The following is a 26,919-nucleotide window of genomic DNA, read 5'->3' as shown; positions in this document are numbered from 1 at the left end:
CACAGTGGGCCATCTGTAGCTCCAGTTCCAGGGGATCCAGTGCCCTCTTCTGGCTTCTGGCATACGTGCAGAAAAACTCATACAGATAAAATAAAATTAAAACATCTAAAAGCATAGAATAAGAATAAAAACTCATATACAACTGGTAAAGATTACTTTGTTTCCCTGTCAACTCCACATCCTCAGTAAACACACGCATTACAGGGTGACCCAGGTCACGTCCCCTCCTCCATCAGAACTAGGAGTCCATTCCCTTCCCTCAACTCCCAGTACCTCCTCCCTCAGACCCAGGAGTCCAGGCCCAGCCCTCCTCCCTCAGATCCAGGAGTCCAGGCCCCAGCCTCCTCTCTCAGATCCAGGAGTCCAGGCCCCAGCCTTCCTCCCTCAGATCCAGGAGTCCAGGCCCCAGTTTTCCTCCCTCAGATCCAGGAGTCCAGGCCCCAGCCTCCTCTCTCAGATCCAGGAGTCCAGGCCCCAGCCCTCCTCCCTCAGATCCAGGAGTCCAGGCCCAGCCCTCCTCCCTCAGACCCAGGAGTCCAGGCCCCAGCCCTCCTCCCTCAGATCCAGGAGTCCAGGTCCAGCCCTCCTCCCTCAGATCCAGGAGTCCAGGCCCCAGCCTCCTCCCTCAGATCCAGGAGTCCAGGCCCCAGCCTCCTCTCTCAGACCCAGGAGTCCAGGCCCCAGCCTTCCTCCCTCAGATCCAGGAGTCCAGGCCCCAGCCTTCCTCCCTCAGATCCAGGAGTCCAGGCCCCAGTTTTCCTCCCTCAGATCCAGGAGTCCAGGCCCCAGCCTCCTCTCTCAGACCCAGGGTCCGGATCCCAACATTCCTCTCGCAGACCTCGGGCTCCAGGCCCCAGCTTCCTGCCTCACAGCCAGGAATCCAGGCCCCCATAACAACCTCTTCTAGGGACCCCAGCATCCGCACCCAGTCCTTCCATGGACTCATCTCTCCCAAAGCAAACACCTTGCCCCAGTGTCACGGTGGGATCCCGAGCCTGCTGCCGGGCCCGCCCCCCCTCTGCGGTCCCTCCCACTTTTCCCAAACAAAGCTCCCGGCAACTTTCTCCCGGTCTTGCCCCGCCCGCCCGCGGCTCCCCTGCCCAGGCCGGGAGGTAGGAAGGCGCCGGCGGGAATCGGGGTCCTGCTTGGGGTGTGTGAGTTGGGGTGGGAAGTTCCGCGCGATGAGGTGAGGTGCGTGTTCCTGGGACCGCGTGGGAATTGCCCGCCGCCCTCCTTCTGCCTTGGGGCCCGAGTTTGCGCTGGGACGCAGCCCTAGTGTGGAGCTGGAACTTTCTGAGAGTCAGGGGCCTGGGGATGGTCTGCGGCAGGGGGAGCGCGCGGGGTGGCCAGGGGCTGCGGGCCCAGGACGCGGGTGCGCGGGGCCGCAGCTCTCCTGCGGTGCGAGGCGCACCCCTCCCGGGCCACCCCTCCTGCAAGTGTCCGCCCTTCTCACGGAGCCGAGAAGGCGCGGGGGTGGCCCGGGGAGAGCCGCGAGGCCCCGTGGACCTTCGTCCATGGCTCTTCTGAGGCTTGGGGACCAGGGCAGAGCATTAAGGATGTCTGTCTTGCCCCGCTCGTCTGTCTCTTTGTCTGGCCACATGGAAGTGGGCAGGGTTGGGATTCCAGCCTACGGGGGTCCTGAACGTCGCCGCCACACTGGGCTGGGCCTGGGGTCTTTGTTCGCTTAACCTCCGCTAGGTCGAGAGTCCGGAGGAGGGGATGGGACTCAGAACTTTGGGAGCCTGGGGAAGTTCTGGAAGACACGGAACCTCCAGGGAGGCGGTATCGGACAGTATGGGAAAAGTTTTCCCTGTTTCTGGCCTCCGGAAAGTCGACGGGAACTTGGGTTGGAGCCGAGCCCAGGGGGCGGGGGCGGGGCCCTGGAGGCTGCTTGCACGCAGGCCCCGCCCACAGCAGGGGTTGTGGGGGACTGGGGGAGGGGATGCCAGGGCTCTTTGTTCTGGCCTCCAGATGGCTGGACGACTGAGTCCCAGTGCCTGAGGCTTGATGGGCGCTTTAGCCCCAGCCCCGCCTGGTTCTGTGGTTGCCTTTTGGTCTCAGCCAGAAAGCCATGACGATGCCCCCTTTCTCCGTGCCTGTCTGGGTCTCTGCCCCACTCTCTCTGGATCTCTCTTCCCGCTTTCCCTGGATCTTCCCTCGCCTTTTCCTGCAGCTGCTGCTCCTTTCTTAACACCTGTTCCTTCTTAGTGGGACTGGAGGTTCTCACTCCTGGCAACATACCAGACTCTGCTCTTCCCTGAAATCGGTGATCCAAACGCAGCTTTAGTCCACATGGCCTCAGGCACCACCCTGAGGTGGTCAGGTGACTTCAACCCAAAGCAAGCTTGGGAAGAACGGCCTCCCAGATCCCAGGCTTGGGTTACTCTCCCCCGTCAGACCAGGGGTCCAGGCTTCAGCCTGGAGGTCCAGGCCTAGCTTCCTCCCTCAGTCAGGGCTCCTGCCTTGTTCTTGCAACATCATATATAGCTGCTGATCTTTGTCTCTGCAGGCCCAAATGGGGGAACCCCGGACTGGGGCCCCCCTGGACGATGGCGGGGGCTGGACGGGCAGTGAGGAAGGCAGCGAGGAGGGGACTGGAGGCAGTGAGGGTGTTGGAGGCGACGGGGGCCCTGATGCAGAGGGTGTGTGGAGCCCTGACATCGAGCAGAGTTTTCAGGAGGCCCTGGCCATCTACCCTCCCTGTGGCCGCCGAAAGATCATCCTATCGGATGAGGGCAAGATGTATGGTGAGTTCTCTGTGGTGGCCACCCTGACCCCAATGAGAAAAGTCACACTAACTAACGTGTTTAGAGTCTAGCCAGCTCTGGTGGCACACACCTAAAGAGCTGAGGTCATCCTCAGCTACATACTGACTTCTAAGCTAGCCTCATCTAGATAAGACCCTGTCTCAAAATAAACTATGAGGCTGGGTGTGGTAGCACACGCCTTTAATCCCAGCACTCAGGAGGCAGAGGCAGGTGGATCTCTGAATTTGAGGCCAGCCTGGTCTACAGAGTGAGTTCCAGGACAGCCAGGGCAATGAGGATAGAGATCTGTCTCAAAGAAAGAGAGAAAGGAAAGAAAAAAAAAATGAATGAAAAAACAAAAAAGGCTTGCATCCGTCCCATGACTTAGAAAGACTCTAGCATTTTTTTTCCTGCACAGATGAGGGAAACTGAGGCACAGGAAAATTAAGTGATTTGTCAGTGGCCACATAGCTACTATGTGACTGAGCTGGTGACCCTGTGGCTGAGGAGTCCCTCGGCCTGTCTTGGCTGTAGTTGAGTGAGGATTGTTAGCTTGCTGACTTCATCCCTCATCCCTGTCTTCTGGCAGGAAGTTCTGCTGACAGTCTTGCTCTTTTCCATTTTGACTCTAGGCCGGAATGAACTCATTGCCCGTTACATCAAGCTGAGGACAGGGAAGACAAGAACCCGCAAGCAGGTCTCAAGACTGACACTTTGGGGCTTTGGTTTGGGGTCGGGCACTTCCTGAGGGCCGTCTTCACGTGCTGGTTCAGGTTCAAGGCAGATGTGGTTCATGTGATTAAAAAAGAAACGGAAAGCTTGTATGTGTGTGTGGGGTGTCCATCCATGTGTGGACATAAAGCCTGTATATGTGTGGGGGGGTATCCATGAATGTGTGTGCATGAAGCTTGTATGTGTGTGTGGGGGTATCCATGCATGTGTGTGCATGAAGCTTGTATGTGTGTGTGGGGGTATCCATGCATGTGTGTGCATGAAGCTTGTATGTGTGTGGGGGGGTATCCATGTGTGTGCATAAAGCTTGTATGTGTGTGGGGGGGTATCCATGCATGTGTATGCATGAAGCTTGTATGTGTGGGGGGGTACCCATCCATGTGTGTGCATAAAGCTTGTATGTGTGTGTGGGTATCCGTGCATGTGTATGCATGAAGCTTGTATGTGTGTGTGGGGTACCTGTGCATAAAGCTTGTATGTGTGTGGGGGGGTATCCATGCATGTGTATGCATGGAGCTTGTATGTGTGTGTGGGGTACCCATCCATGTGTGTGCATGAAGCTTGTATGTGTGTGGGGGTATCCATGCCTGTGTGTGCATGAACATGTGGAGGTCAGTGGATGACCTCAGGTTTCATCAGTACTGCCCACTGCTTTGAGACTGGGTCTCTCACTGGCCTGGAGCTGGGTGATTTGACGAGACTGAGTAGGCAGCTAGTGTCGGCCTGCACCTGTCTGCGCTCCCTAGTGCTGCCGTTATAAATTTATGTGGATTGAACTGGCATCCTCATGCATGACGGGCATGAAGGAAGGGCAAGCTGTATGGACTGAACCTGGCCTCTGTTTCCTGTATTTTCCCTGTGTTGTAGGAATGCCAGATACTTCTTGTAAAATGATTGTGTTAAGTGCCTGTGAATTGGCCCAGTGGCTAGAGGGGCTTACTGCTAAGCCTGACCTGAGTCAGTCCCTGGGAGCCACATGGTCGGAGAACCAACTCCCCCGACTTGCCCTCTGACCTCTGCAGTTGCGCCATGATGCGCCCGAACCCACATACATAAAATGTAATACAAAAAAATTCTACGTACTTTTTTTTATTACGTGTGTGTGTGTGTGTGTGTGTGTGTGTGTGTGTGTGTGTGTCTGTCCATGTGCCATGGTATGCATGCAGAAATCAGACAACATTCAGGAGTTGGTTCTCTTGTTCCACTGTGTAGGTCTCAGGGATGGAACTTTGAACATTAGGGTTGGTGCCAAGTGCCTTTCCCTGCTGAACCGTCTCGTCAGAGCTGGTATTTCTGTAGGACGTTATTACAAAGAGGGGCTCAGAGAGAGGCTGAAAACCCAAGAAGGAAGGACAGGAGGGGCCTGGAGGATCAGCCTTGGAGCTGCCTTTCCACTCCTGCAGACAGCCTTCGGTCCCAGGCTTTGTCACCTGTGCAGGAACAACGCCTCAGCTAAGGAGGGACCGCTCAGATCCACTTCTATCCCTCCAGGTCTCCAGTCACATCCAGGTTTTGGCTCGAAGGAAATCGAGAGAAATCCAGTCCAAGCTAAAGGTAAGGATGAAGGCAGGGGTGGGGAGGGGGGGCGTGGGGGGGATGAGAGAGAGAAGGAGGAAGGGAGATACAGATTCAGAGATAGTAAGAGAGAGACAGAGACTCGGATAGAGAAGAGGATGGAGACCCAGAGAGATGGACACACACATACAGACTCAGAAAGACATGGAGTGGCATTTTTGTTGAGCTCCCGGCTTGGCTCCAGAGAGCAGCATCTAGCCCTAATCCTTCCTTTGTTTAATCACACCTTTTGTTTTTCTTATCTTTTGTTTATTTTATCACCTAAGATATGTGAATCTTATTTGAGAGTCAAGGATCAGAGAGTCCCTCAAGGATCAAAGGCCTATGTAAAACTTGGTCCAGGAAACCCGGAAAACCATGGTACCTGAGAAATTAAGTAATTTGTACCTGGCATTTGGTCTCTGGGAGCTCTTTTTGGTTTGTTTTGAAGGTACGGAGATTAACTATTTAAACTGTAAAATGGAGTAAATAAATATGCCCTAAGTGAAGGGAAGAGTGCTTCAGTCCTTCGAGGCTGGACCCCCCTGCAGCCATGATAGGCTAGATTCATTCTTAAGATGCCTCTGTGTCTTCATTCCACAGATCCTCGTGGACCCACACACTCGTGTAGCGACCTCACAGCTACAAAGACACAGTTATATGGGTGTGGAAGTAGACAGAGACCCAGAGACAGAGAGACAGAGAAACAGACAGACAGGCACATGCACACTCACCCCGGGAGGAAATGGGAAGACAGAGAACGAGAGAGATCCTTGGGGACCAGAGACCCTGAGGCGCAGGTCTGCTCATCCAGCAGAGGTTTGCGTGGCTCATGCAGCTGATGGGTTGGCTCTCCCCCTGTCCCTGTCGTTTCTCCGCTCCATCCTTGCCTCCCTGGGCTGCTGCTACGCTTTCTTTCCTGGGAGAGACTGTGCTGTTTTCTACTCTCCACTGAGAGTTCCCCGTGTCTCCCAGCCGGAATCCCCGTCACTGTACCTCTGTGTGTGATTTCTATTAGCCTCGACTGTTTCCTGTTTTGTTTTGGTTTTTCGAGACAGGGTTTCTCTGTGTAGCCCTGACTGTCCTGGATCTCGCTCTGTAGCCCAGGCTGGCCTCGAACTCAGGGATCCGCCTGCCCCCGCCTCCTGAGTGCTGGGATTTAAGGCGTAAACCACCACTGCCGGCTTCCTTCCTGTTCTTTTACCTGGGGATGGTCCCTGCCTTTTCTGTAGGTTCTGGTCTTCCCGTACTTTCCCGGTCCCCTCTGTGTTCTCTCTGGAATACGAAACACCCCTTCCTGTTCCCGGGGGTCTTGAAAGTCTCATTTCCTGTAGCCTGGGCATCTGACTTAGAAAACCCGTTAGTATCTTATCCTGGGCTTGTGACCCTTTCTTCCTCTGAGGTAAGGTGCGTGCTGCTCTGTGCGCTGACCCCCTTCTCTGCTCCATGCTGACTGGGGTGCTGTTCCGGTCCTAAGGGAGATGAAGTACAGCAGTTCCTAAGTTGGGTTTTCTTTCTTCCCTTGGCTCCTCCCCGCACCCTGGGTCAGACTCTGAATGTAGTAAGTCCCCTTGCCCATCTTCCTACCGCTATACCTCGCACACGGGGGGCCAGGAGGGGTCAGAGGTGCAGGTGGGGAGCTACCTCTGAGCCTGTGTCACAGCTCCCCATGCCTCCATCTCCGACCCCAGCCCTGACATTATCCCACACTGGCTATCTTGACTGGAACTCCCCACTCACCTGGACCTCCACCTTTCCCCAGGACCAGGTCTCCAAGGACAAGGCATTCCAGACCATGGTGACCATGTCGTCGTCGTCGGCACAGCTGGTCCCTGCGCCTTCGCTGCAGGCCAAGCTGGGTCCTTCTGGCCCTCAGGTGGTCTGGGCTGGGGACTGTGGAGATCCGGGATGGAAGGATGGTGCTGTGCTGGCCGACAGGGTTGCCTGACCCGCATCTGTGTCTTCTCTCTAGGCCACTGAGCTTTTCCAGTTCTGGTCAGGGGGCTCTGGGCCGCCATGGAATGTTCCAGAGTGAGTACTTCCCCCTCCCCTCCCACCCACATCCGTTTTGGACATAGATTCTGAAGCCATACCATATGGCGTTGAAGTCTGGCCCTGCACTTTGCTGGCTGGGGTCTTGTGGGGGTGACCCCTTCTGTGCTTCGGGCCTCGTTACCTCATCTCTGATAAGGGGTACATGTCCATGGAAAAAATGGCTCTGAAGTGAGAACATCAGCCCCAGAGGCTCATGGGAAGCCAGATGTAAGGCCCAGAGGCTACTGGAGGAACATGTGGATTCCAGTGCATCATGGGAAGGCAGTTGTTTGGTGAGGTTCTCCTGGGAGGGATGGATGGGTCCCAAAAGATCACCTTGGAGGGATCTAGGAGACCCTGAGGATAATGGGAAGGCAGTTGTAGACCCAGGGGCTCCAGAAAGAAACAAAGGAAGCCATAAAGTCTTGTGGGAAGGCAGTTACGGATACAGATGGTCTCGGAAGGGACAAGAAGGGCCCAGAGGCTTATGGGGAGGAAGTCTTAAGGCTTCTTGGGGAGATGGGGGCTCCTTAATATTATAAGAAGGGATATTTATGGCCCAAGGCTCAAGGACAGATGAAGGGTTCCCAAGAGGCTTGTGGGAAGATAGTAATAAACCTAGAGGCTTCTGGGAAGGATGAGTAGGTCTCAGAGGATCATGGGGGGGGGGGGGGGCAGTTATAGGCCAAGAGACTCTTGGGAGGGACTGTGAGTACCCTTAGAATTGCCTGTGAAGGCTGGTTTCCAGATCCCTGAGGTGGCTCTGGGGCTTGGGGGTGGGGAAGGGGTTACTTTATTCTTTCATACTTGGGAGGGAGAACATGAGTATCAGGGGTACCTAGAGTGACCTCAGCCTGGAGACCCCTGGGCACTGAGGGTAAGCAGATGTGTTGTAGGCAAAGGGGCCCTAGCACCAGCTCAGCCTGGCTGCGTGAGGGCAGCATGGGAGTGTGTGTTATCAGAGAGAAATGAGAAAGAGTCCCCAGGGGCCGAGGGGACTGCAGGTGTGCTGCAGAGGAGGGATGTCTGGGTGCTGGAGAGCCCACAGTCAAATGGGGAGACCCGCGCTGATTAAGCCATGCTTTCAGAAATTCAAAATGGAAGTGTGTGCAGTGTTGTGAGGAACCACCATGGGTTTAATGGTGAGGGAGAAAGTTCTGGGGTTTTCTCTGAGGTTAGTAGGGTTTAGCCAGATGAAGGGTGGGGGTGGGAATATTCTAGGCAGATAAACAACATGTGTAAGATTCACAGGCAGGAAACTGAGGTGAGCCTCTGCAATGAGGGGGCCTGTATCAAGCAGCTGGGACACCAGATATTTACTGAACACCTACTAAGTGTCTGGGTGTGCTCTTTGTTCTTCTTTTTCTTTCTTTCTTTCTTTTTCTTTTTTTTTGGAGACAGGGTTTGTCTGTGTTGTTTTGGTGCCTGTCCTGGAGCTCGCTCTGTAGACCAGGCTGGCCTCAAACTCAGAGATCCTCCTGGCTCTCCTCCTGAGTGCTGGGATTAAAGACATGTGCCACCACTGCCCGGCTTGGGTGTGCTCTTATTAAGGAACAAAGTAGGAAATGGTGCATTCCTGGACCTGTGTATGTATAAAGAAAAAAAAAATATATGTATATATATATGAGGAATTGAGTTCATGCTAGGGCCTGTGCATGCTAGTCAAGTGTCTACCATCGGGCCCATCTCTAGCCTCAAGGGTCTGCTTTTGTTTTTATTTGAGACAGGCTCTCAGCTCTGTATCCCAGACTAGATCCTCCGGCCTCAGCCCCCTAATGTCTGTGATGTTGCCTGTATGCCACCATACCCACTAAGACCTGCTAGAAGGCCGGGTGGGCCTTCCTGAGGAGCTGACATTTGAATGGTGACCAGATGACATGAGATCGAGGCATTGTGGGAAATTCATTGAAATACAAAGTTGAGAGCTGAGAAGAGGTTGGGACTCCAATTGGAAGGTCCCTGGGTTTGTCTTTCTCATCTTGGTCTGTTGACCCTCGACCTCTTCTGACCTATGGCCTCTCAGTCTCCTGACCATCATCTCCTGAGCTACCTTTAGGCCTCTGGAGTGTGAGTCTACAATGATTATTTGTGAGCAGCCAGTTGAGTTAGAATCGACTAAATGTATAGCTGGGCATGGTTACACACGCCTTTAGTCCCAGCTCTTGGGAGACAGAGGGAGGTGGGTCTTTGTGTGTTCTAGAACAGCCAGGGCTACATAATGAGGCCCCGTTTCAAAAACAAAAAAATTAAATTTACATGGAAATTCCATTCCTCAGGCATGACTAGTGCTAAGTGGCAATGTGGCCAGTGGCCACTACCTTGGGACGGTTACAGAGGTGGAACATTTCCATCACATAGAACAGGTGTAGTGGTATATTCCTGTCTTCCCAGCACTCTACACGTTGAGGTAGGAGGATCTCGAGTTCCAGGCCAGCCTGGGCTATACAGCAAGACCCTGTAGCAAAACCCAGACCTCAGGGTGTGGCTCAATGGTAGAGCCATTGTGTACAGGCCCCCAGTGAGAGGCTGGGGGTGTAGCTCAGTGGTAGAGCCCCTGCCTAGAATCCCCCAGTGAGGGGCTGGGGATGTGGTACAGTGATCCTCTAGGTATAGATCCTCTGCCTAGAACCCCCATTTGAGGGGCATGTTGCTTGGTGGAACCCATGCCTAGCATACTTGAAGCACTAGGTTCAATTCTAGTATTGCCAAAACAACAAAAATCTTGGTCCTCGTGGTCGGGACTGACTGGGGTTGGAGCCCATGTTTTATGGCACCCTAGTTGTGTGGCTTTGGGCAGATCAGTTGACATTGACCTCAGTCTCATGTGAAAAACGTGAGGAGAGGTCTTTTCACCTACTGCATGGAGTGTTCTGGTGGGGGAGCCTGGCCTTTCATGGTCGATAGTGGCGGGTTCAGACAGCACCGTTCCACTGCACTCATAGGAGTCCTTTTGTCCTGCAGCGTGAAGCCGTTCCCACAGACACCGTTCTCTGTGTCACTGACTCCCCCATCCACTGACCTACCAGGTGAGTCTGCTCCTCTGTCTTTCTGTTCCTGACCCCAGCAGCGATTCCTTCACCTTTTTGTCCACTGGGCACAGCCAAGTATCAAAACTTAAATCAAATTAGCCGAAACAGGAGGAGGAGGAGGAGGAGGAGGAAAGAAACAAAGGACACAAGGGTGGCTTCAGGCACCGCTGGATCCATCCGCTCAGTGGCAGCCTCAGGGATTACTTCCATCTGTTTCTCTCTGTGGCGGCTTCATTTCCATGAAGACTATGCCCATAGCCCAGAGTTCCAGTGTGGCCACGGAACAGCCACATTGATGGGTGGAAGAGTTCCTGGGTCCCTCGGTTTTATTTGTTACTTTTCTATTGCTGTGATATGCGAACACCATGGCCAAGGCAATTGTAGAAGATTTTATGTGGGGCTTACGGTTCCAGAGGCTTAGATCCATCCATGATGGTAGAGTGGGAGGCGTGGTGGCAGGAGCAGGAAGCCAAAGGTTTGCATCTCTTATTTATTTATTTTCAAGACAGGGTTTCCCTGTGTATCCCTGGCTGTCCTAGAACTCGACCTGTTGACCAGGCTGGCCTGTAACTCTCAAGAGGCCTGCCTCTGCCTCCCAAGTGCTGCGATTAAAGGCACATGCCACTACGCCCGGCCTGTGGGCTCACATCTTGAACCATAAGCTTAAAGTTGAGAGCACAAGCTGGGAATGGTGTAGGACTTTGAAACCTCAGAGCCCACTCCCAGTGGCAAACTTTCTCCCAGACCCACCCACACAGCCCTCTGAGTTACCGCTCTTGCAAGCCGCCATGCTCACCAATTAATGCGTCTGACTACAAGTAACAGTACTGCTTTACCGTCCTTACGGTGGCTGCACTTTAATCTACCAGCAGCCTAGTACTAAGGCTGTAACTTGAGGGGAATTCTGTTCCCTCGGACAACGACTGTGTTGCTGCTGCTAAGGGTAGTTTTGACTAACTATCGTTCTGATAGAAGTCGAGATTCAAAGGCTGGGGTGAAAACCTGTGAGCTTGAGAGCTAGTGTAGCAGCTGACTTTCTCTCTTAGCTGGCATCCTGGGAAGCCACACCAACCCAACTAAAAAAACCATGCTCAGCTCCTCCCTGCTGCTTCCTGTCAACTAGCTGCCAACCTCACCGCTCTGAGCCCAGGTTAATTTTATTTAATTAACACAAAGGCAGCATAAACAAATGGAACACATCTTTGCCTAGTTAAACAATTATTCTACAACATAGCAGACTATCCGGATTAATACAAGGACAAGTGAAGGCTTCAATGATCCCAGGTGATGCAAGGTCTAGAAGAGGGCTTGCCAGCTCAGTCACCTCAGCCAGAGGTCTCTAGAGTTCACTTGGCCTCTGCCTCATTGTGCCAACATGGCTGCTGCAACTCTACCATGCCCCTGGAAAGCTGGACTTGGTCCAGGCCAAGAGCTTTCTTCTCAAAGTTTGCCTCTTGAATTCTTTTCTGGTAGATTCCCTCTGACACATTGGCAAGGACTGTATGGCCACCTTTAGCTGTGTGGGAACCTGCAGGAAATATTTAGCTTTTTTTTTTTTTTTTTAAAGATTTATGTGTATGAGTGATTTGCTGCATGTATTTAGGTGTGCTGTGTGTGTGTGTCTGGTGCTCCTAGAGGCCAGAAGCGAGTTCTAGATGCCCTGGAACTGGAGTTACAGACTGTTGTGAGGCCAGGTCTTGGGAAGAGCATCCAGTGCTCTTACCAGTTGAGCTGTCTCTCCAGTGCCCTTCTCCCCCTAGTTTTCTTTTTTGAGACAGTCTCGTGTATCCCAGGGTGGGCACTTGCTTTGTAGCTGAGTGTGACTGAACTCATGCTCACACTGTCACAGGACACCTCCCAAGTGCTAGGATGGTGTGTGCTCCTATTCCAAGGCCGAGCTAGGGAAAGAGCCCGGGGCTCCCTGCACGCAAGGCAGGCGCTCCGCCAGGGGAGCTGCCTCTCCATCCCTAGCCCTGAGAGCTCTGAGTGGAAGTGGCCAAGAGAAAACAGTCCATCCTTGTGAGTAGTTCTTCTTTCTTCTCTATCTAGGGTATGAGCCGCCCCCAGCCCTCTCACCCCTGCCCCCGCCTGCTCCGTCTCCCCCAGCCTGGCAGGCTCGGGCCCTGGGCACCGCGCGCCTGCAGCTGGTGGAGTTCTCAGCTTTTGTGGAACCACCGGATGCAGTTGACTCGGTGAGTGAAGCCTGGGCAGTTGCTGGGTGCTGCTGTAGGGCAAGGAAGGGAGGCAGAGAAGACAGCTGCTGTCCCCACCGTCAGCAGCGTCACCCGCAGGGTGCATTCAGACGACCCGCTCTGTTCCCTGTGCAGGATTTCTTTCTGATTTATAAATGTAGAAACCAGAGGCCAACTTGAGGTGTGTCTACCTTGTGTTTTGAGATGGCCTCTCATTGCGCTTGCGCTTACCCAGTAGCCCAGGCTGGCTGAGCAGTGAGCCTGGGCTACACCTGTCTGCTCCTCAACAGCATTGAAATTATAGGCACACGTTGCCAAGCCTGTTCCTGTGGTGTTCTGGGACTGGAACACAGAGTATTCATTCAGTCATCTAATAGCAAGTCCCTGCCGTTTGACAGGCTTTGCAGTAACACTAAGGACCTGGAAAGAGCCATAGCTCTACTTTTTTCTGATTGTTTACTGTGAAGGTGGGTCTCACTCTGTAGCTCAGACTAGCCTTGAACTTCGTGATCGTTCTGCCTCAGCTTCCTGGGGGCTGGGATGACATGCGTGCACTGGGGTGCCCAGCGTTTCATAGGTATTCTCAGCAGGTAGGCTGAACAGATGTGTTGCCCCAGTGGTTTGGGACCTGGCCCTTGCCATTTTGTGGCTCTGCCGTTTTCTAGAGTTATAGAACCTTTTGGGTTCTCTGCATCCAGCCAGCAGATGGAGGAAGAGAGAGTATAGGATTTCCTGTGCCCAGGGGTTTTTTTTTGTTAATTTTTTTTTTATTGACCATTCAGCTCTTTATTAGACCATCAGGTGTTTTGGACAGACACAGTATCACAGCTTCACAGAGTTAAACAAATGCAATATAAACAAAAGTAACACACCTTAAAATAATATTCTACAACAGAGAAAGAACAAAAGAAAAAGAAAATCCTGCATTGTTACAGGGTTTTACATAATGTTGAATGCTTTCTCTATTCTTGGAGGAGGTCTGGCTGGCTGTCATGGATTCTCCCATGAAGTCTGGTTACTGCATTGTAACTTGGCTTTTTTTTTTTTAAATGCCGAATGCCATTTATTGGAGGAGGGAAGAGGTCTTAAATACAGGCTTACGGCACAATGGGAGAACCCCAGAGGGCAGAATTTCGCTACCAATGTTTTACAATCTTGCATCTAAGCTGTTAACGTCCAATATGCAGGATACACAGGCAAGGAACTTCCCTTAAGCATTCAGGAGGGTGGAACCCGGCAGGGAATTAGCATAGGGAGGATATCAAGGTCAAGGTCAGCAAGCAAGGCAACAGCTACCCAAAAACGGGGGCCAGGGTTCTACAGGCCCCCCTTTTACTAAAAAATGAGCTTCTGACTTAGGTTGCATGGGACGTCAGCAGGTCACCCTACCTGTCATGGAGATGCCTGCCCAGGCCACACAGGTGCTCTGTCTTAGGTTGGTGAGAGCCCCCCCCCCCAGGCATTACCCGTCTCTGAATACTCATCGTACAGGTTCAATCATGTGTGAGCTCCAGAGTTAATTGCTGCCAAAGATCTCAAAGTGGCGCTGGGCTTGCAATCTGTGTGGGTTTTGTTTGTTTGTTTTTGTTTTGTTTTGTTTTGTTTTTTTGAGACAGGGTTTCTCTGTGTAGCTTTGCGCCTTTCCTGGAACTCACTCTGTAGTCCAGGCTGGCCTCAAACTCACAGAGATCTGCCTGCCTCTGCCTCCCGAGTGCTGGGATTAAAGGCATGTGCTACCACTACCCAACGTGTGCCCAGGTTTTATGGGCTGGGCTTGAATGAAGCTACTCACAGGTCTGTTCACATTCTGTTGGCCAGGTCTTAGTCATGTGCTCACACCTAACTGCAGAGGCCTGGGAAGTGTATGTAGTTCACTGCATGCAGTGTCTCTGAAATCACACTAATGCCATCTATCAGGTTGTCAAGGTTACTAAAAAGGGTGATGTTGGTGAGACTTACACTGGAAGTCTGTGATCCCAGAACCCTGGAGCCTGAAGGAGTATTGCTTTTAGTTCAGGAGTCAGTCTGAGGCTGGGGATTTAGCTCAGTTGGTAGAATATAAGCATGTGTGAAGCTTTGGGTTACATCCCCAGGGTTGCATATACTGGGTGTGGTGGTGCATGCGTGCAGTCTCAATACCCTGGAGGTGGAGGCAGGGGGGGGTGTGTGTGTCAGAAACTCATAGTTATCCTCTTTTACACTGGGAGTTTTGAGGCCAAGCAGGAACACACAAGACACTGTCTCAACAAAACAAGCAGGCATGGAGGCACACTCCTTTAATCCCAGCACTTGAGAGTCAGAGGCAGGAGGATTTCTGAGAGTTTAAGGCCAGCCTGGTCTATATATAGAAAGTTCCAAGACAGCCAGGGGTACATAGAGAGACCCTGTCTCAAAAAAACCCCACAAAAAACAAAAAACAATTTACTCTATAATAGTGAATTCAAAGCTAGCATTGGCTACAGAAAGTTACCTTGTCCCAAAAATCCAGGAAGAGGAACCGGGTGTGGTGGTGCACACCTTTAATCAATCCCAGCACTTGGGAGGTAGAGGCTGGTGAAACTGAGTTCTAGGCCAGCAGAGCTACAGAGTGAGACCCTAGTGCAAAATAACAAATAAGCAGCAAAAATAAAAACAAAAAACTTCCCTAAACAAAACCAAAAAAATCCCAGCATATACACACAAAACAAAACTAAAAACCAAAAAGAGAAATGCCCACAGCAAGACTGAAGGCACCCCTTCGCATCCCAACTGGAGCAGGAGCTGAAGCCCTCCGACTGCTCACAAACCCCTGTGCTATCTGAACCCTGCCCTGCTGTGTCTTTGTCTGCTTACCATGGCCCCCTCCTGCCTCGGCACCTTTCTGCCTGCCTTCCCCTCAGTCTGGTAGGGGCCTTCTCTGGGTCTGGCTGTGAGTGACTCTGGCTTAATTTTCTCATGGGACTTTCCCAAGCCTTCTGCTAAAAATATCATGTACCATCTTTTTATTAGATTTTGTGTGTGTGTGTGTGTGTGATGCAAGGTGCCCAAGGAGGCCAGAAGAGAGCATCCAGTCCCCTGGAGCCGGACTTACAGGTGGTTGTGAGCCACCTCTCTTACGGGCTTATACCACCATACCTGGTTCACGGACCATCACTTTTGAGCCTTTTTCTATACTCGCCAGGATATTTTTCATAGCATAAATTATTCCTGACATTTCTGTTATCTGTAAGTAAGTTGATTTAAGCTTCTCTTCTCTGTGGTAGACTGAACTCTGAAAGTTCGGGGACTTAGTGGCCTTTTTTTTTTAAAAAAATTTATATTCATTTTACAACCACAGATCTCCCTCTCTTCCTCCTCCCGCCCCCACAGCCTGCTCCTCCAACCCACCCCCCATTCCCTCTTCCAACAGACTCTGGTCTTTTAGCCCCAGCACCAAGACTAGTACTAGCATACAACCAGCCTGTCTGGTGGTGCTGGCTTCTTTTTTTACTCTTTACTCTTTGGGGACCCTCCACCCAGCTCCCAAGTAAAATACACAGAGACTTATTCTTTCTTATAAATGCCTGGCCTTAGCTTGGCTTGTTTCTAGCCAACTTTTCTTAACTTGTTCTGTCTAGCTTTTGCCTCTGTGTACCTTTCTTCACATCTCCTTCCATGGCTGGCTCTGTGGCTGGGTGGCTGGCCCCTGGAGTCCTCTCTTCCTTTTCCCGTTCCTTGACCCTCTCCTCCTATTTATTCCAGCCCCGCCTCTCCTTTCTCCTGCCTCACTATTGGCCGTTCAGCTCTGTATTAGACCATCAGGTGTTTTAGACAGGCAAAGTAACACAGCTTTACAGAGTTAAACAAATGCAACATAAAGGAATACAACACATCTTTGCATCATTAAACAAATATTCCACAACATAAATAAATGTAACACATTTTTAATACTCTACATGTCTAGTTCTTATATATAGAGAGAGAGGTGATCTTCCCTGGGGAGCTGGTGAAGTTTTCCCTGAAAGGACATGTGTAAGTTGGTCTTTGAGGGTTATGTACGAGTTTGCTGGGTGCAACATTGTAAATTACACGAACAGAGATGGAATTTTCAAGGATATTAATGACAAAATTTGGTGGGAGCTGGCGATGTTGCAGAGAGGAGTGCAGGCACTGGATTCTGGAGACTGAGTCAGCTCGAGAGCTGTGTGAGGGGTGAAAAATGTCGGGGAGGCTAGACCAGAGAATAGAAGAGGATATGAGCTCATTGGGACAGTGGGGGCAGAGAAGGAATAGGCAGATTGCTGGGGCCACAGGGCTGGATGTGGCCCAAGGTGTGGCCATGTGCTGGCCGGTAGGTCTGTTGGGTGAGGATCTGGGTCTAGCCCTTGTCCCCTTCCTTACCTGTCATCTCTAGTTCCAGAGGCACCTGTTTGTCCACATCAGTCAGCAGTGTCCCAGTCCCGGAGCACCGCCCCTGGAGAGTGTGGACGTACGGCAGATCTATGACAAGTTCCCTGAGAAAAAGGGTGGCCTCCGGGAGCTGTATGACCGAGGGCCACCCCACGCCTTCTTCCTGGTCAAGTTCTGGGTGAGTGGGAGTGCTCCCAAGCCATGGTATTGTCAGCCAGGCACAAGGGGGTCTTGGGTCTGCCTGGGCCACACTTCAAAAACAAAAACAAAGCAAAACAAACACTGTAGTTTTGTTGTTGTTGTTTGTTTGTTTTCTCTCTCTATTCTTTGCTCTTTGAGGGGCTTGCCACCCAGCTCCCAAATAAATCACACATGGAGACTTATTCTTACTTAGGAATGCCCAGCTTTCCTTAACTTAAATTATCTCATCTACCTTTTGTCTCTGGGCTCTTTTCTTTTCTTTTTTTTTTTGGTCTTTCGAGACAGGGTTTCTCTGTGTAGCTTTGCGCCTTTCCTGGAACTCACTTGGTAGTCCAGGCTGGCCTCGAACTCACAGAGATCCGCCTGGCTCTGCCTCCTGAGTGCTGGGATTAAAGGCATGCCCACCACCGCCCGGCCTTTTTCCTTTTCTTACTTCTGTATATTTTACTTTCACTCTTACTCCATGGCTGACTGTGTGGATGGGTGGCTGGCCCCTGATGTCCTCCTCTTCCTTTTCTTGTTCCTTGATCCCTCCTCCCAGATTTCTCTTCCTATTTATTCTCTCTGCCTGCCAGCCCCGCCTATCCTTTCTCCTGCCTTGCAATTGGCCGTTCAGCTCTTTATTAGACCATCAGGTGTTTTAGACAGGCACAGTAATACAGCTTCACAGAGATAAACAAATGCAACATAAAAGAATGCAATGCATCTTTGCATCATTAAAACAAATGCTCCACAGCATAAACAAATGTAACATACCTTAAAATAATATTCTGTAACAAAACAGTATATGGGAGACTGTAGGTCGAGTGTTAGTGCTTCCTAAGGCCTGCTCTATTATGGAGCCAAGTGTCTGCAGATCTTGGGGACATGGAGGGCTGTGGCTAAGAGCACCTCTTTCTGAGGCCCATCTGATTTGCTGTCCAGTCACATGATTGACACTGACGAGCTCAGGGTGTCTGGTCCTGAAAGGAAATCCACAGTGGATTTCAGTCAGTTTGGTTCCCCTGGGTGTCTGGTTATAATGCTTTTTGAGCCTTGTATCATGGTACATGCCTGTCATTCCAATGATCAAGAGTCTGAGGCAGGAGAATCCAGAGTTCAAGGACAGCCTAGATGACTTAGGGAGACCTTAGCTCAAACCAAACTAAACCAAACAAACAAACAAACAAACAACAAACAATAAACAAAGAGGGCTGGGGTTAGGAGCACTGGCTGCTCTTCCAGAGGGCATAGGCTCAATTCTCAGCACCCACATGTGTCTGAAACTCTAGTTCCAGAGGAACTCTTCTGGCCTTGAGGGTGCTGCACGTATGTGGTGCTCAGACATACATGCAGCAGAACACTCATGCACATAAAACTAAAGAAATCCTGAAAAAAGACAAAAACAACAAAACCACGAAGCTTTCTGGGTGGAGGCCTTCGATGGCTCTGAGGGGCTGCTGCAGGCTGGCCATTATTAGGGTTCAGAGGCTCCTCCAGCTCGCTGTCAGAAACCTGGCTCCTGATGAGGTGGGAAGGCAGCTGCTGAGGCCTTTCTCCCTGGCTGTTCTGGAACTCCTGCTGTAGACCAGGCTGGTCTTGAACTCCAGACATCCACCTGCCTCTGCCTCTGAGTGCTGGGATTAAAGGCATGTGCCATCCTTTTTGAGACAGACTCTCCTTCACATTATAGCCTAGACTGATTTCCAACCAATAGTCCTCTTACCTCAGCCTCCCAAGTGCTAGGGTTCCAGCTGTGGGCTGCCATGACCACAGACATAGGGATTTGTCCTGCATCAGAATGCCCTGTTGCTGGGGTGGTGGTGGAGTCAGCGAAAGTCAGGACAGAGAACAGGCAGTATCTGCTTCTCAAGGGTGCCACGGGCTTTGAGGCCTGTCCTGCCTGTCTGACGTTTGGATGGTAGGCACAGGTGCATTCCTGAGGCTGGACGGAGAGGAGAGGTTAGAGTGTCCTCAGGAGGAGCCTGGCCCTGCTGGTAGTGGGTAGGCAAGCCACTTGCTTTCACAACCCCTGGGGGGTAGGGAGGTGGGAGAGGATATGGAACCAGTTGCTAGGATAACTTGCCTGCTAGTAACGAGGCCCTTGTCAGAAACTAAAGTCCCTTTTTTTTTTTTAAAATCCTCCCTCCATTTCCTTAGTCTTCAGACCTCAACCACGTTCTGTGGTGTTTCCATTTTGAGACACCGTCTTTCTCTGTGTGTTGACCATGCTGGTCTCAAACTCACAATCCTGCATCCACCTTCCAAGTGCTAGCATTATAAGCTTGCACTGTTATGCCTAAGCTGAACTCTAGAGCTAGGGGCTTCAGGCAAAAAGGTTGGGTTCTCTGGATCCCAGGTTCCTAGAGAATGAGGGTCAGGACTCTTCTTGGGACCCTGGAACATGGGGTGGGTCGTCTACAGAGCACATACGCTGATTTGGGGACTTTGGAAGCTGAGCCAGGGTGGGGGATGAGCAAGTGGGTGTAGCTGAGGGAGCCAGCCTCCGGGTCAGAATTTGTAGGGTTTCCCCAGCTCACCTGTGCTTCTCTATCTCGTGTATCAGGCGGACCTGAACTGGGGCCCAAGTGGTGAAGAGGCAGGGGCCAGTGGAGGCAGCGGTGGCTTCTATGGAGTGAGCAGCCAGTATGAGAGCCGGGAGCTCATGACACTTACCTGCTCCTCCAAGGTCTGCTCCTTTGGCAAGCAAGTGGTGGAGAAGGTGGAGGTGAGGCCCAGGGCTAGGGCACAGCATGCATCAAGAGTAAGCGGTCACAGGGGTGTGGGTGTGGGTACGGTAGGGCCATCCCAACCTCTCTGGCAGTTCAGTGCGTGTGCTGGGAATTAACTCCAAAGAAGGTTGAGGATGTAGTTTAGTTAGTAGAATGTTTGCCCTGCACCATGTAGACTAATCATCAGGAGTTTCAAGTCTATCCTCAGCTACATAAGGAGTTCCAGGCTAGCCTGGGCTACATGAGACCCTGTCTCAAACAAAACAGGAATAAGCCACTAAAAGTAACAGCTAGGGCTCATTTCAAGGGTTGAAAGGTGTAGAGACTGGATCTACAAGATAAAAAAGGTTCTTAAGAGTATTGTAGGAGTCTGTGGAATAAGGAGACGAGGCGTTATACTTGAGGGACTGTGGGGACTTGAGGACTCAAGCTCTGCTTGGAGATACTATCAAGGGTGTTTGAAAGTCATGAGGTTTCAGATCATGACTCTGAGGAGATGGAAGGTTCCCGGTTTGCAGGTTCAGAGGCCCCGAGTTGGACACCCAGGGGCCCTGGGCATTAAAGGTGGGGTGCTTGTCGTACTCTGGCTGGTTCCTAGGGTGGGCCGCTGTTTCTCTCAGCCACTGTTTCCCACTCCCAGACAGAGCGGGCCCAGCTGGAGGATGGGCGCTTCGTGTACCGCCTGCTGCGTTCCCCCATGTGTGAGTACCTGGTTAATTTCCTACACAAGCTGCGGCAGCTGCCTGAACGCTACATGATGAACAGTGTCTTGGAGAACTTCACCATCCTCCAGGTGATATACTGGGGCGGGCAGGCCGGACTTTAAGCAGACCCTCAGCCTCTAGGGGCTCCACAGCAGCCTTGAGCCCCCACTCTGCCTCTAGGACATGGTGGGGTGGGGCACTCTACTACAACATGGGACTCACCTGTCCCATGTGGAAAGCCCATCCTCACTAGGGCAGCTGAAGCTACCTCAGCTTCCAAGCATCTGGCTTACTTGAGGGGTCCAGAGCTAGTGGGCGCTCCTTTGATTTGGGGGTTGTACTAATATGATCTCTAATCCTTTTACCTGTGGCATAGTGGAGACCCCTCCCTGCCAACTCTCAGCTTAGGGGTGACCCCTTTGCCCAAGGAACCTGACCTGCAGGGCATCCCTTCTACTTGGGATGCATAGCATGGCAGGCGTCCCTTTCTTGGAAGGTGGGAAGAGGCCAAAGGCCTTGCTAACTAGGGGTGGGCAGGGGAGTCCCACCACACACGCGCGCGCGCACACACACACACACACACACACGCGCGCGCGCACACACACACACGCACTCGCACACTCGCACACCACCCCCGCCACAGCATAAGCCTGTCCTCCTGGCAGGTGGTGACAAACAGGGACACGCAGGAACTGCTGCTGTGCACGGCCTACGTCTTCGAGGTCTCCACCAGTGAACGCGGAGCCCAGCACCACATCTACCGCCTGGTCAGGGACTGACGGGGCCCCGCTGCTGGTCTTCCTCAGAACACCACCTTCCCAGGAAGGACTCTTTGGCTCTCCCTGTACCCCTCGCTTGGAAAGGGGGCCATGATGTTAAAAAAAAAAAAAAAAAGGCCTGATCTCAGAAGCTCGAGCAATGGGGGCTGGCTCCTATTAGAGGGGAGCCCCAAAACTTGGTTGTTGAGCTGAATGAGCTGTTTGAGGTTAGAGCTCCAATATGGGACCTCACAGGGAGCATTTGACAGGACACGTCACTCCTCAGCATCAGGGATTGGGACAGGAGTGCACACCCACAGGGACAGCACTGGCCTCTGTTCTACAAGGGCCCCTCTTTGCTCTGGAAAAGGGAGCTGGGCTGTGTGAGGGATATTACTCATTGCCTTGTACCCTTCCTGTTTCCACACCACCCCCATGTCTGCCTCTGCCCCACACTTGCTCTGATCTGGAATGTCACACATTGAAGATAACTGTTTCCCAGCTGAGAGCAGAGTGAAGTGGGACCCGATTTTTTTTTTTTTTAATATAAGGAGATATTTATACACGGTGTTAAGGATGTAATGTTATCTCAGCTAGGCGAGCAGTGGGGTGGGACTTCTTAATCTTGTCCCCATTTTAAATGAGCCTCAGACCAGCCTGCCACCTTCCTTTCCCCAAGAAGGATGGTTTATGTTCCGAAGGAGAATAAAGCTATTTTTACCAAAAACGAAGGGGATTTATTTGAGGTGTCATGTGGGAGGTGGCAGACAGATGGTGTGGGGAGGAGGGAATGGGGAAGGAAGCTGGGGACGGAAGGCCCTGGCCCCGGTGCGGTGCGGTGCGGGAAGTGATGGCTGTCTGTGAAGGCAGACACACCTGGCTCCCCAGGGAATGAGTCCCGAGGCACCGGGCTCCAAGCCTAGGGCCAGCCAGGAAGGAAACATTCCTGGCAGCGTGGAGGTGCATGGGTGCCCATGGGCGGGCTGGGGCCTAGCGGTACCGGGCCAGCCTGTCGTACACGTGGTCCAGATTTCTACACAGGAATATTGAGAGCGTCATGAAGCCGAGCTGCGGGAGAAAGGAGATGCTTCAGGGTTGGAGAAGGGGTGGTACCCTAAGGAGAGGCGACAAGTGGGCGTTCATGGGAGCGTGGAGTGGTCGGCGGCGCTGAGAGCGGGAGGCCTGCGGCAGTCTGAAAAGGAGGAAGCTCAGAGGCAGGCCCACGGGACTTTATTCCGGAGACTCGGCCGTCTCCGCGTGTGCCCCGACCTCCACCTCAGCGCCCGAGCTCTCCGTCTCGGGCGGCTCCTCGTCTGCATCCCACAACGGCCAGGGCCCCAGAGCCATGGGTAGCTTGCCTTGTGGAGCCTTGTCCCCCCACGTGGGGCAGGCACCCGCCATGCCCCTGGTGCCCCATGGGGTGCTGCTGCGTCCGCTGCTGCTGCTGCTAAGCCCGCCCCAGCGCCCGCCGCTGCCCTCAGCGCTTGGCCCGGGAATAGGGCTCGAACCCTCGGCTCCCGACAGCGGCAGCACCGGCTCTCGGCTGAAAGCTCTACGATGTAGCTGCAGACACAGCGCCATCCCGCTCACCTGCGGGAGAGGGGAGGGGGCAGCGCACGCGTACGGCCAAGAGTTTGCAGAAGCCGGGTCTCCGCCCCATCTCATGCTAATGTGGCGATTGATAAAGACGGTACAGCTAAGCAAGCGTTTCCTCGGCAACGGGAAAACATAGCTAGACCAATCACTGATGGGGGCGGGGTCAAGTCACCTCAAGCAGACCGACTCCTAGACAGATTCCCACTATGGAGATGAGATTGTTGTGCAGCCACTTCCGGAGGCTCTGCGCGCAGCCCTGGGGGTGCAGGAAACATGTGAGGGCGGTGTTTGCTTCTGAAACTCACCCTCAAGCCCAGGGGCCCCTCAGATCCTCTTGCAGTACCCAGTGCCTAGGTATCCAAGCACGTCTTGTCCAAGCTTTACCCAGTGCCTGTGTTCCAGGCTCCGCCCTTGCTTAGGTTACGCCTCTCGCTGTCAGAGGGCTCCGCCCCTTTCGTCACTAACTTTTCTAGTAGCCCGCCCCGTCCAGCTCACGCACCACCGGCCTCCAGATACCATGCTCCTGAGTAGGTCCCGACCACTTATAAAGGACTGCCCTTGGTCTGTCTTCTGTAGCCTCCCCTCCCAAAGCTCGCCCCCTCATGCCACGCCCCATGTAGGCCTGGATCACATCAGAGGGTCCCAACCCTCCCTGGCCCCACCTACCATTTTGCTTTGGACTCCTGATGCATGCCCAGGCATCAGGAGTTCTTTTTTTCCTAGCCTCCTCCTCACCTTCTGAGGTCACGCCTTTGATATTAGCCGCACCCTCAAAGCCCAGCCTGCTCTCTTAAGACTCCTGCACCCTAAAAGACCCGCCCACTCGACGGCCCACTTCTCCAGTGTCCCGCCCCAACAAGGCCAAGCCTGGTTTAGGGCTGCGGGCTACCGCCTGTCCCACCTCGCGGTAGATGTGGGCTTTTGCGGGGAGTGCGCATAGGTCAGCGGTCTGCCTCAGTTTCGCCCGCGGCCCCAGCCGGCTAATCTGGGAGAAGAAGAGCTTATCAAAGCCCGAGGAGTCATTGGTCGCCGTGGAGTTGTAGCAGGAGCAGGGCACGAAGGGCTCATCAGAATCGTTCCCTCTCAGCATGCGGGCGCTCATCCAATCCCGCGGAGAGTGCCAGCCGCAGCAGCGCAGCTGATGGGGTGGGGGGACAGAGTCAGGGGCCCGGCGTCACGGGTGTAGGTGTGCAGCCAGGCCTGGGATGATGGGTATGTAAGTGGCAATGGGCTGGAGATACAATGGGGCCAAAGTGACCTGGGTTCAGGAGAGGAGCACCCGGTGAACCTGAGATTGTGGGTGGTTGGATTCTGTCTCGGGATGGGTGGATGCGGGAGTCCCTCGCACAGAAATTTTAGGACTGGGGTGGAGCAACTTCAGGATCTAGGGATTGGGGACTTAGTTACATGCAGACAGTGATGCTGTCATCTGGGGGTGCTCAAGCAGTGTGTGACGGGCGCGAGGATGAGGGAACAGGTAACCTGCGGCCCGCAGGGACGCAGAGTCTCCTTAAAGCCCAGGCTGAAGCTAAGATTTTAGAGCCACGTTAGAGCCCGGGGTGTTAACTGTCCGAGACAAGAGATGTAGTGAGCTCACACACCTGGAACTGCGCGTAGTCCCAGCTCTCTTCAGCCGCAGTCTCATCCGGGTTCGTGCGGTAGCTGTGGATGGTCTGCAACACCAGCTCTTGTACCCTTCGCTCCAGCTGAGGGGGTGTAGGTGGGGATGGAGTGAACTGGCCGACTGCCCCAGCCCCGCCCGTGGGGTTCCCCCCAGGAGCACAACTTTACCACCCGTGGCAGTGGCTCTCTTCCTCAGAATCTCTCTCAGAGGAGTTTCTAAGGGTCTTTAGGTCTCCATTGCTTCCTTTTTTTTTTAAGTTTAAATTTAATTTTGGAATAAAATTATTTTTGAATAAAATTATTCAATAAATTATATTCCTGTAGCCCACATTGGTCTGGAACTGATCCTAACTAGCTTCTGGGTGCTGGTATCCAGGGTTGGGGACCAAACCGACCACCAGCTCATGAATGGTAGGCAAGCACTCAATCAGCTGAATAAATGCTACCAAGTAGAAGTCGGTCTGTGTCTGCCTCTGCCTCCACCCTCCCCTCTCTCTCCAGAGTCTCTCTATGTAACTGGCGGCCCTAGAATTGATTGTACAGACCAAGCTGGCCTCCCAGAGATCTGCTTGCCTCTTCCTCCAGAGTACTGGGGTTAAAGATGTGTGCCATCACACACGGCCTATTCTTTTTTGATAGATACGGCCTTAGTATGTTGCCCAGGCTAGCCTTGGTCTCTTGGGCTAATATGAGCCTGTGAGTAGCTGGGACACACGCAATGCCACGGCAGCTTTATGTGTGCCCGGTCCCGGTCTTCCTTTACTGTCTCTGTGTATGTGTGTTGTTCTGTGGCTCAGCTTCCTGGTTGGTGGCAGTGCCCACATGCCTTTTCCCCCCTCTACTCCTGCCCCTCAACCTCCACGGCTGGGGTAATAGTGTTGGTAAACTCACCCGGATCCGCTGAGTGGAGATGAGGATCCCCAGGGTGATCTGTGTGGCAAACAGGAGCAGCAGCATCCCGAAGTACTGAGGACAGAGTGGAGAGGGAGGTGAGGCGGGAGAAGGCCTTGGAGGGGCAGAACAGGAACCGTGATGGGGACGCTACTCACCAGGCCCAGAAGACAGCGCAGCTCCTTCAGAGCCCCCACACAACCCAGGAGGGCCATGGCCATGGTGAGGACACCCGAGACAGCCAGGACCTTGGACCAGGTCTGCAGTGGTACGAAGGATAGGCCTAAGGCGGTGAAAGTCGGTGAGGGTGGGCTGGGAAATAGCAGCTCCCCTAGGCCGCCCAGGCAGAGCCCCGTCTCTTGGGCCTTACTCAGAATCTGCCTGGGCCTCTGGCTCTGCCCCACCCTGAGTCTCATGTACCTCAGGCTGGTCTTGAACTCACTCTGTAGCCAGGGGTGACCTGGACCTTCTGATCTTCCTGCTTACACCTCCCATGTGCTGGGATAACAGATGTGAGCCATCACATACACCCTAGAATTGTTCTGAGGTATGCATGAGAACCATTGTTCACCGTGATAAATATGAGTTGCTCTGTTTTTCTGTGGTACCCACTCTGTAGACCAGGCTGGCCTCGAACTCACAGAGATCCACCCACCTGGCTCTGCCTCCCAAGTGCTGGATTAAAGGTTCGCACCACCGCCGCCCGGCCCAGTTGCTATGGTTTTGATGCCCACTTCATCAGTAGTTTCCCTGCTATTACTGTTATTTCTGCTCTTCCCCTTCCCTGCTGTGTGACACCCAGCAAGAGACTTCCCTTCCGTGAACCTCAAGAAGGGAGGGTCTGTGAGCCCCAGTCCAAGATGTGACACAGGAAGTATTTCTGTTATTATTGTTTGTAATCATGGTCTCATTTTGTCATGGCTGTTTTGAGTCAGGTCTCACAGAGCCCAGCCTGGCCTCCAGCTGTGTAGCCAAGGATAGCCTTGAGCTCCTGATCCTCCAGCTCCACCTCTTGAGCGCTGGGATGATAGCGTGCACCACCATGTCCAGTTTACATGTCCTGTTTGCCAGGGAAGACACGGGGCACAGAGGCAGGGTGGCAGTGGCCAGTGGGGCTCTAGAATTTGAGTCCTGTCTGGGAAGTTGGTAACTACTGAGGGCCTCCGGGGCAAAGGAGATGCCTTGGGGTGGGGTTCTGGGTCAGGTCCACCCCAGGAAGACCCTCCCTTACTGCCCAGCCCCCTCACCCACAAAGGACACGAAGCTGGTCTTGTCAATGAGGATCCAGGTGCCAAAGCAGAAAATCAGGCCGCCTAGTACCTAGGGGAGAGAAGAGCATGAGACCGCGGCCACGGTGTCCCTGGGACCCCGCTGGGCAGCCCTGAGGAAACTCACAAAGAAGAAGAGGTTGAAAACGAAGAGGAAGTACTTGATAAGACTGAGGCAACTCTCCTGGGCTGACATCTTCGCCTAGATGGGGAGCGACCCACTCGAGGAGCCCAGACAGAAGAGGTGTTGGCCACAGGGAACAAGGGGCATAATGGTCGGAGAAGGAAGAGAGACTAAGAGGAGGCGCAAAGGAAGAGGGCAGAGAAAGAGGAAGTTCCAGGGGTGGAGCTCCACCCAGCCCTTTTCATACGGCTGCGGCTGGGCCCCATCTTCATGGGTTCCACAGGGCGCGTACCTGAGGGTCTTTGGAATGTGTGGGTACCAAGGACACAATGGGTGGTCCCTCGCAGGTGTTCATGGCTCGGGGAGGGTGCACAGGGGCTCCTGACT

At 53.0% G+C, this 26,919-nt stretch overlaps 2 protein-coding genes across 7 annotated transcripts; one reads left to right on the top strand and one right to left on the bottom strand.

Annotated features, from left to right (window-relative positions):
• Positions 1-537: 537 nt before the first annotated feature.
• On the top strand, positions 538-21,062 carry Tead2 (TEA domain transcription factor 2). 3 transcript variants are annotated; one of them, XM_052711969.1, is made up of 12 exons: positions 538-1,112; positions 2,510-2,747; positions 3,380-3,444; positions 4,971-5,033; positions 6,796-6,909; positions 7,006-7,064; positions 10,029-10,093; positions 12,146-12,288; positions 16,661-16,834; positions 19,403-19,564; positions 20,213-20,361; positions 20,938-21,049. In XM_052711969.1, exons 2-11 carry the CDS (start codon positions 2,516-2,518, stop codon positions 20,324-20,326), a joined length of 1,191 nt encoding a protein of 396 aa, XP_052567929.1. In that variant the 5' UTR covers positions 538-1,112; positions 2,510-2,515; the 3' UTR covers positions 20,327-20,361; positions 20,938-21,049. The 3 variants fall into 3 exon arrangements, with proteins under 3 accessions (XP_052567929.1, XP_052567928.1, XP_052567930.1); XM_052711968.1 differs by having other exon boundaries at positions 560-1,112; positions 20,209-20,361; positions 20,938-21,062; XM_052711970.1 differs by having other exon boundaries at positions 1,089-1,191; positions 20,209-20,361; positions 20,938-21,062.
• Positions 21,063-21,985: 923 nt separating this feature from the next.
• On the bottom strand, positions 21,986-26,708 carry Cd37 (CD37 molecule). Of its 4 annotated transcripts, none has more exons than XM_052711974.1 (8): positions 26,536-26,698; positions 26,388-26,460; positions 25,299-25,423; positions 25,141-25,215; positions 24,228-24,332; positions 23,528-23,764; positions 22,799-22,882; positions 21,986-22,098 (listed from the first exon to the last, which is right to left on the bottom strand). In XM_052711974.1, the coding sequence occupies exons 1-8, from the start codon at positions 26,602-26,604 to the stop codon at positions 22,021-22,023; spliced, it is 846 nt and encodes a 281-aa protein (XP_052567934.1). In that variant the 5' UTR covers positions 26,605-26,698; the 3' UTR covers positions 21,986-22,020. The 4 variants fall into 4 exon arrangements, 3 of the variants coding, with proteins under 3 accessions (XP_052567934.1, XP_052567932.1, XP_052567933.1); XR_008212817.1 differs by having other exon boundaries at positions 21,992-22,098; positions 22,621-22,882; positions 26,536-26,701; XM_052711972.1 differs by lacking the exon at positions 21,986-22,098 and adding an exon at positions 22,244-22,620 and having other exon boundaries at positions 26,536-26,708.
• Positions 26,709-26,919: the final 211 nt, after the last annotated feature.

Source organism: Peromyscus californicus, unplaced genomic scaffold (genome assembly GCF_007827085.1).
Source record: "Peromyscus californicus insignis strain IS unplaced genomic scaffold, ASM782708v3 Scaffold_4__1_contigs__length_199733344, whole genome shotgun sequence".
NCBI lineage: Eukaryota > Metazoa > Chordata > Mammalia > Rodentia > Cricetidae > Peromyscus > Peromyscus californicus.
This window is presented reverse-complemented; position numbering and strand designations above follow the sequence as displayed.

Bases quoted from the DNA above. Each gene is read 5' to 3' on its own strand.
- Tead2 (XM_052711968.1), top strand. From the start codon at position 2,516: ATGGGGGAACCCCGGACTGGGGCCCCCCTGGACGATGGCGGGGGCTGG. The intron at 10,094-12,145 runs GTGAGTCTGCTC...TTCTCTATCTAG, and splicing joins CCCATCCACTGACCTACCAG to GGTATGAGCCGCCCCCAGCC. The intron at 12,289-16,660 runs GTGAGTGAAGCC...TGTCATCTCTAG, and splicing joins CACCGGATGCAGTTGACTCG to TTCCAGAGGCACCTGTTTGT.
- Cd37 (XM_052711972.1), bottom strand. From the start codon at position 26,604: ATGTCAGCCCAGGAGAGTTGCCTCAGTCTTATCAAGTACTTCCTCTTC. The intron at 25,424-26,387 runs GTGAGGGGGCTG...TCACCGCCTTAG, and splicing joins CAGCTTCGTGTCCTTTGTGG to GCCTATCCTTCGTACCACTG. The intron at 22,883-23,527 runs GTGGGACAGGCG...CTGCACCCCCAG, and splicing joins AAGCCCACATCTACCGCGAG to GGCTGCGCGCAGAGCCTCCG.